This window comes from Anarhichas minor, unplaced genomic scaffold (assembly GCF_050575085.1).
Source record: "Anarhichas minor isolate MPS153535 unplaced genomic scaffold, ASM5057508v1 ptg000058l, whole genome shotgun sequence".
Classification (NCBI taxonomy): Eukaryota; Metazoa; Chordata; class Actinopteri; order Perciformes; family Anarhichadidae; genus Anarhichas; species Anarhichas minor.
In genome coordinates this window covers 7,968,476-7,982,035 of record NW_027466504.1, presented here as the reverse complement: position 1 = coordinate 7,982,035, position 13,560 = coordinate 7,968,476, and the positions used below count along the sequence as shown (strand labels likewise).

The following is a 13,560-nucleotide window of genomic DNA, read 5'->3' as shown; positions in this document are numbered from 1 at the left end:
TCCTTCGTGGTGGCCTCGCATCATTATCTCCAACATCAACAGCACAGCTCAATTATTTACCAGACCAGCACCTCTCTACCTCCCCAGAGTGCCCCAGAACCTGCGTGAGACACTGACTGTGGTGGTAGTAGTAGATGGGACATGACGGCCCCCTTGGCTCATCTTTACCCCCCCCCCCCCCCGCCCTCCTCTTTTGCTTTAGGAGCCAGAGACTGACGACAGGGGGCCACCAGCGGGGGAGGTGAGCAGCTGGGATGTCAACACTGAACGGGTGACCAGCACTGTTGGCAAGCTCTGCAAGACGGAGTCCCAAAACCACATGTCTCCCAGGTACACTGCCGACCGCTACATCTGCAAACATGCACACAAGATAGTGTTGTGTACACAAGCTACTTTAGATGTTCATCTTGTTTTTAAATGTAATTTGGAATGTGGGTTACCTTCTGAGCCCAGTTGATTAGCTTCCCTGCTCCGCCTGTCATGTACTTTGAGCTCCTTGTGCTTTGTCGTCTCCTTCAGCAAAGTGGAGAACAGGCTACAGAGGCGTCCCCGCAGCACCTCCATGAAAGACAGACAGAACTCCAAGGCCCAGAGCGACAGGACCAGCAGCATGGAGAGCGAGTGCTCCCCGGACTCGCGACTCATAGCGCAGGTAGACGCGTTGCAGATGCGTTCTTCACACACGTTTTTAGTCCGGCGGAGATGTGCTCAGACTCTTGGCTTCTCGTTCGTCTCCAAGGTTCCCAGGAAGTCTGTCTATGACCAGCTGAACCAGATCCTCATCTCTGACGAACGCCTGCCAGAGAGCATCATCCTCATCAACACCGTGGAGTGGCAAGGACAGGTGTGTGTCGTTAATCTCTTCGTATATTCGATGAGCTTGGGTCTCACAGGGCTTGCTGCAATTATTCCCCGGCGTTATTGCACAAAGACTGAAATACAAAAGAATACTGTTGTACCACAGTAGCATGTTTTTTTTTTTTTTCCCCCGCTGTCTCTCCAACCGGATCAACCCTGCTTCTTGCACACCCATTAACCCATCGTGTCCCTCTTGTGTGTTTTCCGTGCAGTATGTGTCCGAGTTGCTCCATGAACAGGGCCAGCCCATTGTGTCCACCTGCTCTGCCGCCGATGTTCAGGCTGCCTTCAACACCATCGTCACTCGCATCCAGAGATTGTGAGTCGCATACGTACACACACACACACACACACACACGCACACACGCACGCGTTGGTTGAACGACACGGGGCCCCCACATGGTGTTATCTCGCTGCCTGTTATGGCGGCGCAGTCCAGGCCAAACTGTGTATGTTTATGGTGGCTCGCTGCCAGAGAATTCCAGGACGGTATCGCTCACGCTGCTGAAGCTGCTCTCTGTCCGTGAACCCGTTCTATCTGAATGTGCTCGTTTTGCCACAAAAAGCTAAATTTCAGCCTTCGTCTCTCTTCCTAGCATCCATCTGTGTCAGTGGCAGACGGAGGCTGTGTCAGTCCGCGGCGCTGCTTCCGTTAAACCCGTTTTTCTCTTTTAACCCAGCTGAAGCGCAACTTTTCCATCCTTTACACACCTGCTCCTCAGTCAACCTGTTTGCTCCCGCTGCGGCCGTGTCGTGTGGAGCCATGTGCGTCTCTGATGTATGACATGCTCGCTCAGTGCTGTCGCTGCTGTAGCGGGCTGCAGGGTTTTTCCTCAAATGTTGTCACTGAGTATATGGACATTTTAAAGCTCACATATATTAAGGTCCCGTTCTGCTATTGGACATTATAATCTTACTTTATGACCCTTTAATGTCTCAAATTGAAGCATTTAGTCCTTAAGAAGGTCCTTGAAGTGACTTAAATATCATAATTAATCGTAAGAGGTCAAGTTTTGAACACTTTTAAGGGTTTAATTCCTTTTTGAGCTTAACTTGGTTGAGTTTACTTTTTCTTTTTAGACTAATTTTAAAGATGAATTTCTGTCTCTCATTGTAGGATTAGGATCTAAAAGCTGTTGCAATATTCGGTGTAACTTCAGAAAGACTTGCAGATACCTGCAAGTACCTGGTATTACAAATCATAACATGACGCCACCTGGCTCTCAATAAAAGATGGGACCGGTTTTGAACCAGTAAAAACCCTGCTGAGATATAAATCTTCAGGCAGCCAAGAAATCTCTCACCCACATCTGACCCACATCTTCCAGGATTCGGAACTCTCTCTTCCTCTTAATTACTCATTCCCCCTCTTCTCCCACGCAGCTGTAACTGCAATGCACAGACACCGCCGACGATGAAGGTGGCGGTGGCAGGCGACCAGAGTTACCTCAGCACCATCCTGAGGTTCTTCGTGGAGCAGCTGGCCAACAAGACGCCTGACTGGCTCAGTTACATACGCTTCCTGGTGATCCCCATCGGTAAGTCATCCCGGATTAGTACGAGCACGACGTGGTTTCAGCTTTGTTTTATACTCGCATTTTTCTTTTCTACTCCAGGTTCTCATCCCCTGGCAAAGTATGTGGCCTCCTTCGATAGCCGGTTCAACAGCATCTTTATGGACACTGCGTGGAGGGAGCTGTTCTGCAGGACGGAACGGCCCGCCTCAGGTAGGACGCATAGCTCTGGTGTCTGGCTACAAAGCAAGTCTGCGTGTCTAATGTTCGGCAAACTTGAAAGGGAAAGAAATTGGGTCAGAGCATGGGTCTGGGACTGATGGATGAGAAGAAGAGATTTTTTTTCCCCAATTGCAAAAGAGGGCTACAGCCAATGGCTCTAGATTATGGCGCTACTCCTCCTCCCTGTAAACTATCCACTGCTGCTTAAGAAGACCACCGGGCTGTCAGAACTCCAGTTTGTAAGTCTTGGAATTGTTTGCTGGCACACACACACACATCCATGGTTAAACTTGTGTTCACTTCCCTTTTTCCCCTCAATTCTCACTTGTTCTGCCCAGACGAGCCCAACAACCCTCACCCATCCCCACCTAATATTTCACTTCATTTACACCGCGTAGGTGCCAGAGTTACATTCTCTCACACACCATGTTGAATCACCTCAAAAGGGGTTTCAAGCTAAAGAAATAAAAGATGTAAGAAGAAAATAATACTGGGTCTTCTTACCTCATTCTTTTATCTTTGACATTAACTGCCTTCACAACACGCAAGGCAGTGTTTGGATGGGAATGGCTGTGAGGGCTTTCTTTCACAAGGAGAGTTAGTTTAGACTGCAGAGAGGCAATAGGCCCAAATAAGTTGACATTAAAAAATCAGCCCGTGTTGGTTAAAGTGTAGCCCGGGCTGCATGTGGCCCAAAGACCTTCAGTCTGACACACAATTCATCTCATCCTCTCGTCGTACGGATGACTTCACCCACATTTTTAATGACATTTTACCCCCCCCCCCCCCTCCTACTTCAGAGGAAGGGAAATGATTAATGCGTCGTCTTCCAGCGATCTGCTGTGTGTGAAAATTAGCATCCGCATCAATTGTCTCGTGGCTTGTTAGCCAGACATGAAACAGAAGAAACGCGTTGTTAACAGTCTGTCTCCCCGCTCCCCGCAGACAACATAGATGTGGCGGGACGAGTCGTTCAGTATCTGGTCGGTGCCAACGTGTCCCACCAGTTCCCCATCTCAGAGGCGATGCTCACCTACAAACAGAAGAGGTAAAGTACCGTTGATCGTTTTAAGTTTTGAGCACACTCATGTGCTGCATATGTTTGTGTATGCATGTATGTTTCTGTGCTCTTTTAAAGCATGATTTTTTAACTTTGAGTACTGCTATTGATGTCCAATATGTCTATTGGCTCATTGAAAATGAGTCCCAGAACAAAAATAGCCACGGCTGATCATCAGTTAAACTGCATGAGGAAGCTGTTTCAATGCATATGCATGCAAGCGGGCACATTCATAAATTAAACGCACACAAGTTGCACAGGTCAGTCGTCACCTTGGAGTTTATTCTGACATGCATAAAGGAGTCCAGGAGACGCAGGCTCTGGTCCACTTCAAGTGAAGCTGATGTTATATTTCATAGAGCAGCGCAGGCCTCTGCTTCCACAAAGTCCAACGTCAACCCGGCCGTCAGTCTCACAAACACAGACGCACTCTACAGACAGTCCGTAGCATTTTTGTGTGCATCCTATTGGTCAGAAGGTACTGAACACAACACACAGCTTTAACTCTGTTGCATTCCTTCTGCCCCCTTTCCCTTTTGATTTGCATTCAAGGAAAAGAAGTTTGTATTTTGATTTTTACATCAGGTATCTAATTCAACTCTTGGTTTTTGTTTTTGAACCTCCCTATTTTCTCTCCTCCATTTGGCTTGAGCCCCTTGCTGTGTCTTAACATTTCCCTCTTCACACTCGATACTCACTGTAACTTCACTCTGTCCTGACTGGTGTCTTTGGTTTGGTGTGTCTTTTTGATTCTGTCCTCTGTGTTGTTGCTATGAAGATTTGCCTAACAACCTTTGAAAAGGACCCGTAGTATTGACAAATTGGAAACCAGTCATTTTACAGACTTCATAATGACTTGAAAATGAGCTGCCTGGCGTGTATTGGCTCACCCTCAGGAGTGGCTCCATAATCATACACTTTCAATATTAGTGACTGCTGAGACGACTGTGAGGCAAATCAAGTATTTCAATACCAGTCAAAAGAAATAATATCAAAGTGATATTTCCCTCTGATTCTAACCTGCGTGAATACTACTCTGAACTCTGAAACACATGCGTTTCTGCATGTATGTAAAAAACAAAGTAATACCTACTTACCTTATATTACATTATGTTACAGCTTGTGATGCCCCATGGGGCTTTGCAAAACCCTTACCTTGCAATATGTAACACCACTGAAATATAAAGATATGATAGAGCGCTGGCGCTCGAGGTGGTAAGATTGCTGGGGATTGTAGTCCTTGTACCAGCAGCGCTGCTCGTCCTCCACTATGGTTGCCGCATGTTAGAAGACATTTGCAGAAAGATAACACTATCTCACCGCTTCCCTGCTGAATCTTTGGGTGTACTTTTGAATTGCTGTGCTCTGCGTGTGTATTGAACTTTATTTGACAATGCCTGCCGTGCTGTTTTTTTTCCCCCCCTAACTTTGTGTAGGCATGTATTGTTGCACCGGTAGCTCGGCACTAGTAGTGTAAAGAAGCCACGCGGTTACTACGACTGGGCCCATTTAGTCCCATGTTTTAAAAATGACTCCTAGTACTGGCTGATGAAAAAGACCCATTCTTCTCCTGGTTGTAAGGAGCGTTCCTTCCCATTCATCTCGTTGTAACATAAACCCAAGATGACCCCATTTCACCCAAGCCAGTCATGTGCCATTTCTGCTGCGATGGGACATGGTGCAGGTCATGCCACAGCCATCTCCCCTCCAGGACCATTGAGTGTTCGTGTGCACCTCTGGAGTGTTGACTTGTTGAAACCCCCCCCTCTGGTCATAATCACAGCCTCTTTACTGTCTCCCTTTACAGCCCTGATGAGGACTCCTGTCAGAAATTTGTGCCATTTATTGGGGTAGGATTTCATTTGTTTGCCCGACAGTATTGTTGATTCTTTGTGTTTAATCTGGTCTTACATGGAAAACTTCTTTTTATTCTTGCAGGTTGTGAAAGTTGGGATTGTGGAGCAAAGCCTCTCAACTTCAGGTAAGGAAGGGCTTTGTTGTTTTTAAAGGTGTGCTAGTATTTTGTCAGGTTAGCGTGTTCAACATTGCACCGTTGATGAGGAGACGGAAACCTTACGAAACACAAAAGTCTCTCCCTTGATGCTGATTCAGATCCGGAAAATGACCCGGAAACCTCAATATTCTTTCATTTGTTTACTTCATTTATTCGTTTGGGTTGTGGCTATGTTTAGTTTTACTTTGAAGCTTTGTTTATGAGACTATTTCCCCCCCCCCGATTTCGCAGTGGACTCAGACGATGCGATGGGGGTCAACACAAGCATCCTCTCCTCCCCAACGCCACCATCGGCTGGTCCGTATGGGAAGGAAATAGGGGGCACCCCCCCGCAGTCACCGTCTGTGTCCACCGCCCTCTCTGGAACTGGGTACGACAATACACACACACACACGCATAATTATCAGCAACAATACTACCTCCTATTATTTTGTTATTTCTCACTGTGAGCTGTGCTTTAGTAGTAAAACAAGAGGTTTCCGTGGTGTTCCTGACTTTGCCGGTTGTGCTCTGCAGCTCTCCGTGTTCAGGCAGTGAAGTGATGGGGCTTCAGGTGGACTACTGGACGTGGCAAGGCCCAGAGAAGAAGAAAGAGGGCGAGAAGAGAGACGTGGGACTGAAGAACACCCTGAAGAGCAACTTCCGTTCACTGCAGGTCAGCCGCCTGCCATGTGGAGGGGAACTCACCCCCCCACCCAGCATGGCCATGACCGTGGTCACCAAGGAGAAGAACAAGAAAGGTACGCTTTGGAAAAAACATGACTGAAAAGATCTAAAGTAAATCAAAATATATGGAATGATTGTATCTGATAGTCATCGCACATTTGTCTGGTTCTAAACGTGTCCATGCATGAGACAGATGTGTTGGGAAAAGTAAAAAAAATGACCAGAGAAGGGTTAAAAGAGTACTCTGCAAATTTTGCATTACACCTCTTTATGTTGTCAGACTCACAATGGACAGTTAAAAAAAAAAAAAAAAAAGGATTAAAAGCGATGCACACTGAGTATGACGTAAGATTGAGTATGTAGTGCGTTCACTCTGCATTGTATGTGGAGTTTGTGTACGTGGGGAAATGCCTGTACGTATACTACATTAGCAAGAAGAACAGTATGCTTACTCATCAGCCCCACAATGCATTGCGTCTGGGTGCCTTGAGACCGGCCGTCAGTCCTGTGTGTGATTAAATCTGTCATTTTATTAAGTTTCAGCATGTTTTTACTCTCCAGGAACTGAAGAACTGGCAACACACCCTGATGTGTAAAATTGAAAAGAAAGTGCATAAAGAAATATGTGTAGAAGATGATTTGTTTTATGCCTCCCCGTTTCTCTCTCCAGTGATTTTTCTCAGCAAGAAGCCCAAGGAGAAAGAGCTGGACTCTAAGAGCCAAGTGATTGACGGCATCAGCAGGTTGATCTGCACAGCCAAGCACCAGCACACGATGCTGAGAGGTGAGGCCCCCCCCCCCCCCACACACACAGCTGAGGCTACGCTGCCATCTGGTGTCGCTGTGCTCTATAACAGCTGCCAGTGCAAAGTCAGACGCGTCTATCCTGAAATGTTTAATGTGTTTTGCACTTCCTCCTGCGTTTACCTGTGAACCTTTTCTTCGTCCTCAGTCACGATCGATGGAGTGGAGTGGAACGATGTGAAGTTTTTCCAGCTCGCTGCCCAGTGGCCAACACATGTCAAGCACTTCCCGGTGGGGATCTTCGGTTACACTAAGCCCGTGTGACCGCGGCCACCATCCACCCGGCCATCACCAGACTCTCCGCTGCACTTGTCTTGTTTAGGCTACAGAGAAGTAGAAGAAGAGCCCCCCCCCCCCCCCCCCCCCCCTGGCAGTAATAGTTTTCCTGTGGAAATCTTGCTGACTCGCAACCACGTGTTCAATACACAAATTTCATGTTGTCAAATGGATGTTTTTGATGTCGACTGTTGTTGGGTGTTGTTGGTGTTGTTGTTGTTTTTTTTTACACACTACAAAAAGAACAAGTACTATTTTGTAAGATTTGTGCTACCGCCTCGGAGGTCTCTTGGGGGTATTTTGACAATTTGCCACATTTCGATAACGGCAGCTGTGTTTGCACTTTGTTTTTGTTAACATTTTATTATTTCTGTGAAATCCTACATTTATTGTTACTCTATAGACAATGGAGGAGTGTGATGGTGACGTGCAGTGGCGTGTGTGAGGTTGTTTGAGACCGTGTTTGTGTTTATTGTTGAAAGTTGGAATATTGCTGTGAATCTAGATGGAATCCTTCTCTTCTAACTCAGTGCTCAGTTTTCTTACTCGTCCCTTTACTTTCCCAAAAAGGTAAACTTTTATAGAAAGATACGGCAAGTTCTGTTTGTCTCGTTGCTTTTTAGGACCCCGTGAACCTAAAGCGAATGCTAAGAAAATAACCTAACGTAAGGTATTTTTGAAGGTGGCTATGATGAATGTAGCTATGGAGCATTTGTAACATGTAAGAAGTTCAAATCAAATCAATTTGTTATTGTGAGTGTTTGTATCGGTGTACATTCAGACTGTACAGTAACATCTACTTAGAAGCCGGGTAACGTGACACCACAAAACATATTTCCACTATCAACAGCTGAATGCCAAATTTAGTTGCGACTGTATGAACTGTCTTATTGTTTCAAGGCCCTCCCCACACCCACACACCCACCCACCCACACACACACACACACACACACACACACACACACACACACACACACACACACACACACCCCGTCCTGTTCAGCTCGATATACTGGCTTACCTGGGCGATACTGGATACTGGATTTCTCCAGATGTGCAGTGACGTGCACCACCAGAGCTCTTGGCCGGGCCAAACTTCATAGTATGTTGACCAGAGAACTAAAACCGTACATTTAATGTGTCTGTGGTCCCTGTGGAGATCAGTATTTAGATTACTGAGATATTAATCTTGGCAAATTTACCAGTTAGTGCTCCACATTTGGCCAGATGTAATCCCATTAAGCATTTACAGGACGTGCACACATCCTAACCAAGCAATTACCGTTGTGTCCTTTTTGTTACAGCTTCACCGTAGCTTCACTGATGGGTCGGTCAGTCAGTGTTGTGTAGGCCTGCTATGGGAAAATGAGTTGGACTTGAAACATGCTTCGGCAGTAGTGTCGAGCGCAATGCAAGTATTGAAAAACTTTAAAAAAATATGATAGTGTATGGAGTCTTGCCAGGTGTCCGAGTCAGTGTGTGTGCGTGTGTGTGTGTGTAGGTGTGCTATGTGTTTGATGGTACTCCCTGAATAGTGTTACGTGAAACATTTGCAATAGGAAACCTTTGGACAAAAGGCCTTCTGTATGAGGTAGTTGTTGCTTCTTTTTTTTTATAAAAGTGAACACTTACAAGCTTTGATTGGCTGGCTTTTGTTTAGTAATGTATATAAATATATACATATAATTTTGTGAATTGCAACCCCTCCCCCAATCCCTCCCCTCCCACTAAATTTAAAGCACAAATAGCTTCCCTTTATTCCTTGACATAAATGCCAAATATATATATTTCCAGAACTCATAACTATGAAGTCGACTTGTACAAAGCAAACACTTATTAGGTTTGTCATCTCTCATACATTTCCCTGACTTTGTAATGCACTTTCATGTGGTTTTATACATATTTTCACTCAAATTGGGACACTTTCTTTTTCTGTTGAGGTGAGCGTGTTGTATTTGAAATGTAAACCACTACCTGTAGTCAAAAGGAGGCCGTTCTTTTGTTTGCTCAATGATCCTTTTTCATAGGGATGTTTATGTTGATGGTGTTCGAGCGTCCTATGAGGTTTGCTGTCTGTTACTTTGTTTTGCCACTTGATGTTGAAAAGCTTGTTCTGTAGCTACCACCATACGTGTCTGCCTGTGACTTTACGGTCAAGTTTTCTTGTCTCCTGCTTTTCGAAGTGTTCGCCATCTTCTTTCAGTCGGGGAAACCAACTGGCCCTTACAAATGTGTAAACTCGGGCTGTGAAGCGTTCACCAGGGCAGAGTTGTTTGAGGGAATTTGTCATGAGAATTAGCCTTTTGAATTCTAAACGGGCATAATGACAAGTGTGTTTCACCTCGAGTTTTTTTTTGTTTTTTTGCCCTAAATCTAGACGTAGCATGGGGGTGTTTCACAAGACCGGATCAATGAGCGGGCATGCTCACTCTGTCGCCATCATTTAGCACAGCAACCAATGAACTCTGGAACATTAGCGATTCATTCATGGTGACGCTACAATTCCAACATGCCATCTCGTTGCTCCTGTTCCTTGAAATGCCACCCAGTGTCTTTGCACAAACCCTATTTTAAACGACATGACAGTATTTTTAAATTTACCACTACAAAATATGGATTACTCTGCATGTTTTACTATAGATGTAAATATGTTTTGGATTTTTATATTGTTTTGTTTCTTTCCATGCTCTCACAAGCGGTTGTGTTTAATAAAATTTTTAATCTTCTGTACAAACGGCTCATCTTTATTCATGTCAACATTACAAGGGTCATAAACAAGAGTCGACACTGTGTTACTTGGCTGAGATTGAGGGCAGGTTGACGTAAACCTTCATCGGCGGCAGCGGTTTGATCTTGCGTCCTGCCCAGCCTCCCTTTCTCTGCCACAGGCCGCTCGAGGGGCGGATGCCGAGCCAGCGGTTGCGCCCGGCTTTGCCGATGATCCGTTTATTGTGGTCGATGTTGGACACGCGTCCCACCGTCACCATGCAGGTCTCCAATACCTGCGTGTGTGTCGAGATGACAGCATTCAGAGCAGAGTGTGGTTGTAACACAGCAGGTGGAGTCTGAATCCAGATAAACTCACCTGAACCTGCTGCTTCGAAGGAAGCTGAATGATTGCCGTTCCGTTTACTTTACGGAGTAAAATGCCACTTGTGCCTGAAAAGGAACAACACACGACATTTCAGTTTAGGAATTATGAGACCCCTTTTTTCACAGCAGCTATCACCTTCTTCCAAAGGCCTGAGGCATTTAACCATCGTATGAAACAATTGATCTCTTTAATTAAACTCGCAGCAAAAGAACAGAAATTAGGTGTAGGATATGGCGGCATCTGGTGGTGAGGTTGCAAACTGCAACCAACTGAAATTTCTCTTGCTTGCCAAGCTTGTAGGGGAACGACAGTGGCAGACGCTAGAGCCAGTGTTTGGTTTGTCCTCTCTGGGCTACAGTAGAAACATGGTGGCCGCTTTGTATGTAGATATAAACGTCTCCTAATTTCTTAGGTATTGAAAAAACACCATTCTTATTTTATGGTGATAATACACAAAGGAAAAGATACTAATAAACATATTCCATTCCTGCGAATAGATCCCACTACTCGTGGTTCCTTTGATGTAACTGGACTGTGAATTTATGATTGGAATCCATCACCGCTTTATGACATTTCTAAGAAGATCCAAACATGCATTTAGGAAACACCAAGTACAAACACAGTCAAATAATAGACTACCTGCAGCACGGATGTACTCTGACCCCTTCCCTGGTTGTATCTCCAGGCTGTTCACCAGTGTCCCCACAGGAAGAGCTCCCAGTGGGTACGCATCACCCTCATTGGCCGAGACTGCAAAGTAAAACAAAAGTACACATCATTTAATGTTAAATACAGACGATCTTTACTCCCATCATCTCGAGTGACGGTTGGAAACACGACAAACCAGAGTTGATCTCATACCTGCCATGCGTCCAATAACTCCAGATGTTTTAATGATGTCTCCGGCCTGCATGTTCTCCGTGGCAATAATCCATCTTTTCCGGCTGCCTCCAGCTACCAGGGCGATGTCAGCGGACCTGTGTAGCACAGATTATGACCACCGACTGTGTTCAGAACGCATAATCAAAGAGTCACCGTGTGGCGAACGCTGACCTCACCTGCATGGGTCGTATCGCACTTCTACCACCTTCTCTTCAAAGGGCCGCGCCTCATTGTTGGGTTCGTAGCGCAGTCGCTGAAAGTCGATCCACCTGTATTTTTGTTTATGGCCTCCACCGATGCCGTGTGTCCGTATCCTTCCTGCACGGCAGCACAAAATACATCACTAAATGCTGACGGCCCTTTACTCAAGGCTGAACTTCACTTCTGATTGACCACTTCAGTGGATATGAAAATGATTATTAGGTAATTCTCATACTCCTAAAACAATCAAACAGGTGCTCTATTTCATGTTTCAAACCAGGCCTGCAGAACAAAACAATGAATTATCAATTATTCTGCCAATTATGTTCTCAGTTAATGGATTCATCCTTTGGTGTACAAAATGTCATAAATGGTAATAACAAAATATATTAAAGCCCAGGGTAAAATTGTCCAATATCTTGTTTTAGGTCCATTTCAACGCTGTTCAAGAGTTGTGAAAATGTTATTCAATTGGATGATTTTTTGTTTTTCCTAAGTAACGACTTCTGTACATAACCTTGTACCAGTTCACATCAAAGGCTGTAACACTGAGTAACAATGACCGCCTACAGACCGTTTTAAACGCCAGATTTTTTTTCAAGCTTTTATTCTCTTTGTAAAAACAGGAAAAGGAGCAGTTCTACTGATTTTCCTTGTTCCGATCACATAAGTCTGGGTCTATCTTAAAACCTTCTGTGCTTATGCCAGTTAGGCCAAAAGACTGTTTTAAACTCGGTTTGAGATTTGTATTATTTTAACCTATTAGTAAAAACAGAACAAGGGGCAAATCCAGACCTGCGCATTAGATGTCAACCTCGTCCTCCTCCAAACACACAACAATGCATTCTATTCTTCTGCATTGACCTCAGTGTTTTACCTGAGTGGTCTCTGCCTCCTGTCTTTTTCATCCCCATAGGCCTGGTGGTGTACTTCTCCCTCTGCTTCCAAAATGTCCTGTTCTGCTCCAGACAGGCTGTGGTGAGGAAGCCCCTGCACTGTCCGACCGCCGTGGGCACCTGAGCTCCCAGCCTGGTCTGTGCAATAGCCTGTAAACACAACAATAAGCAACAGATTGTGTGGCGGTTGTGACGATTCGGATCTTCGGTGTGAATGACAGGCTGTGGATGTTTACCTGCGAGGAGAGCAGAGCAGGCTGGGAGAGAGTCAGGGAGCGCAGGGCTCGAGTGAGACACGACACCGCCATCATAACAACGTCCTCCTGACACAGCTGAGGAGCAGAGAAGAGCGGGTTTGACAGCTGGTGGTGGCTTCAGTCCATCTGTCTTTTCCACTACCAGGCGTGCAACTAAAGCTCCACTATATCCAATACGGTACAAACATTTCTCCTGCTTTTAATTCGGCATCTTACTTAACTCAGCCTAAAGGAATCAAACCATTAGAGGTCAATACAATAACACTTCCTACTAAGTACCAATTGTGTCCTATAATGTCATAAGCCTAACTTTGCAGTAACCTTACCAAATGGCTAATAAACATGAGCTATCGCTAGCTTAGCTTTAGGTTAGTCTGGCTCAATAAATACACCTACGTTTAATTTTCTGTTATAATAAACCGAGCCGAATTGGCCTCTTATCTCGTGTCCATTTGCAATATAACTCGGTGAAATTGTGACATAAACCAACCTTTTCATTTGACTTATTTCATCAACAAGCTTCTCGTCGGCGTCCTTCACAGTCTTGCACGCCGCGTCGCGCACTGATGACGTGGTCACCAATTCTGGGGTGTCACTGTGCAAGTTAAAGTAGACTATTTATAATATGACGTTATCCCCTGTCCCTTGTCAACAGCTTGCAGGGTACGTGTTTACACCTGAGTTAAATCTGTCATAATACACAGAGTACAGTAACATTAGATACATATACCGGCTTCTTCGTCCTCTGACAGCTGGTTTCAATTTCGCCGCTAGGTGGCAGTATTGTTGTTTTCATATTCGGTCTGCAGCAAAAAA

General features: G+C 45.2%; 2 protein-coding genes and 1 long non-coding RNA gene across 6 annotated transcripts in view; 1 reads left to right on the top strand and 2 right to left on the bottom strand.

Annotated features, from left to right (window-relative positions):
- Nucleotides 1–10,140, top strand: part of LOC142933019 (phosphofurin acidic cluster sorting protein 2) — a 42,199-nt gene extending 32,059 nt beyond the window's left edge. The window contains exons 12-25 of one of the 3 annotated variants that reach the window (XM_076077154.1): nucleotides 203–330; nucleotides 520–652; nucleotides 740–844; nucleotides 1,071–1,177; nucleotides 2,242–2,396; nucleotides 2,475–2,585; nucleotides 3,540–3,642; nucleotides 4,207–4,239; nucleotides 5,462–5,504; nucleotides 5,593–5,635; nucleotides 5,900–6,038; nucleotides 6,185–6,408; nucleotides 7,005–7,118; nucleotides 7,287–10,140. In XM_076077154.1, coding sequence (XP_075933269.1) covers nucleotides 203–330; nucleotides 520–652; nucleotides 740–844; nucleotides 1,071–1,177; nucleotides 2,242–2,396; nucleotides 2,475–2,585; nucleotides 3,540–3,642; nucleotides 4,207–4,239; nucleotides 5,462–5,504; nucleotides 5,593–5,635; nucleotides 5,900–6,038; nucleotides 6,185–6,408; nucleotides 7,005–7,118; nucleotides 7,287–7,402 — 1,554 coding nt within the window. In that variant the 3' untranslated portion in view covers nucleotides 7,403–10,140. Of the gene's footprint in view, nucleotides 1–202; nucleotides 331–519; nucleotides 653–739; nucleotides 845–1,070; nucleotides 1,178–2,241; nucleotides 2,397–2,474; nucleotides 2,586–3,539; nucleotides 3,643–4,013; nucleotides 4,133–4,206; nucleotides 4,240–5,461; nucleotides 5,505–5,592; nucleotides 5,636–5,899; nucleotides 6,039–6,184; nucleotides 6,409–7,004; nucleotides 7,119–7,286 lie in introns of those variants that run through there. The other 2 variants (XM_076077155.1, XM_076077156.1) reach the window with 2 other exon arrangements.
- On the bottom strand, nucleotides 208–7,488 carry LOC142933022 (uncharacterized). 2 transcript variants are annotated; one of them, XR_012947547.1, is made up of 3 exons: nucleotides 7,262–7,488; nucleotides 441–3,627; nucleotides 208–351 (listed from the first exon to the last, which is right to left on the bottom strand). It is a non-coding gene; the product is annotated as an uncharacterized LOC142933022 (long non-coding RNA). The 2 variants fall into 2 exon arrangements; XR_012947546.1 differs by lacking the exon at nucleotides 7,262–7,488 and adding an exon at nucleotides 6,113–7,134.
- On the bottom strand, nucleotides 10,114–13,389 carry mrpl2 (mitochondrial ribosomal protein L2). Its single transcript, XM_076077157.1, has 8 exons — nucleotides 13,235–13,389; nucleotides 12,724–12,819; nucleotides 12,469–12,637; nucleotides 11,567–11,708; nucleotides 11,370–11,485; nucleotides 11,148–11,258; nucleotides 10,500–10,573; nucleotides 10,114–10,416 (listed from the first exon to the last, which is right to left on the bottom strand). Exons 2-8 carry the CDS (start codon nucleotides 12,796–12,798, stop codon nucleotides 10,207–10,209), a joined length of 897 nt encoding a protein of 298 aa, XP_075933272.1. The 5' UTR covers nucleotides 12,799–12,819; nucleotides 13,235–13,389; the 3' UTR covers nucleotides 10,114–10,206.
- Between the last annotated feature and the right edge of the window lie 171 nt (nucleotides 13,390–13,560).

Coding starts and splice junctions, on each gene's coding strand:
- mrpl2 (XM_076077157.1), bottom strand. CDS start 12,798: ATGATGGCGGTGTCGTGTCTCACTCGAGCCCTGCGCTCCCTGACTCTC. Junction 11,486..11,566: donor GTGCGATACGACCCATGCAG/GTGAGGTCAGCG, acceptor TGTGCTACACAG/GTCCGCTGACATCGCCCTGG. Junction 10,417..10,499: donor CTTCGAAGCAGCAGGTTCAG/GTGAGTTTATCT, acceptor ACACACACGCAG/GTATTGGAGACCTGCATGGT.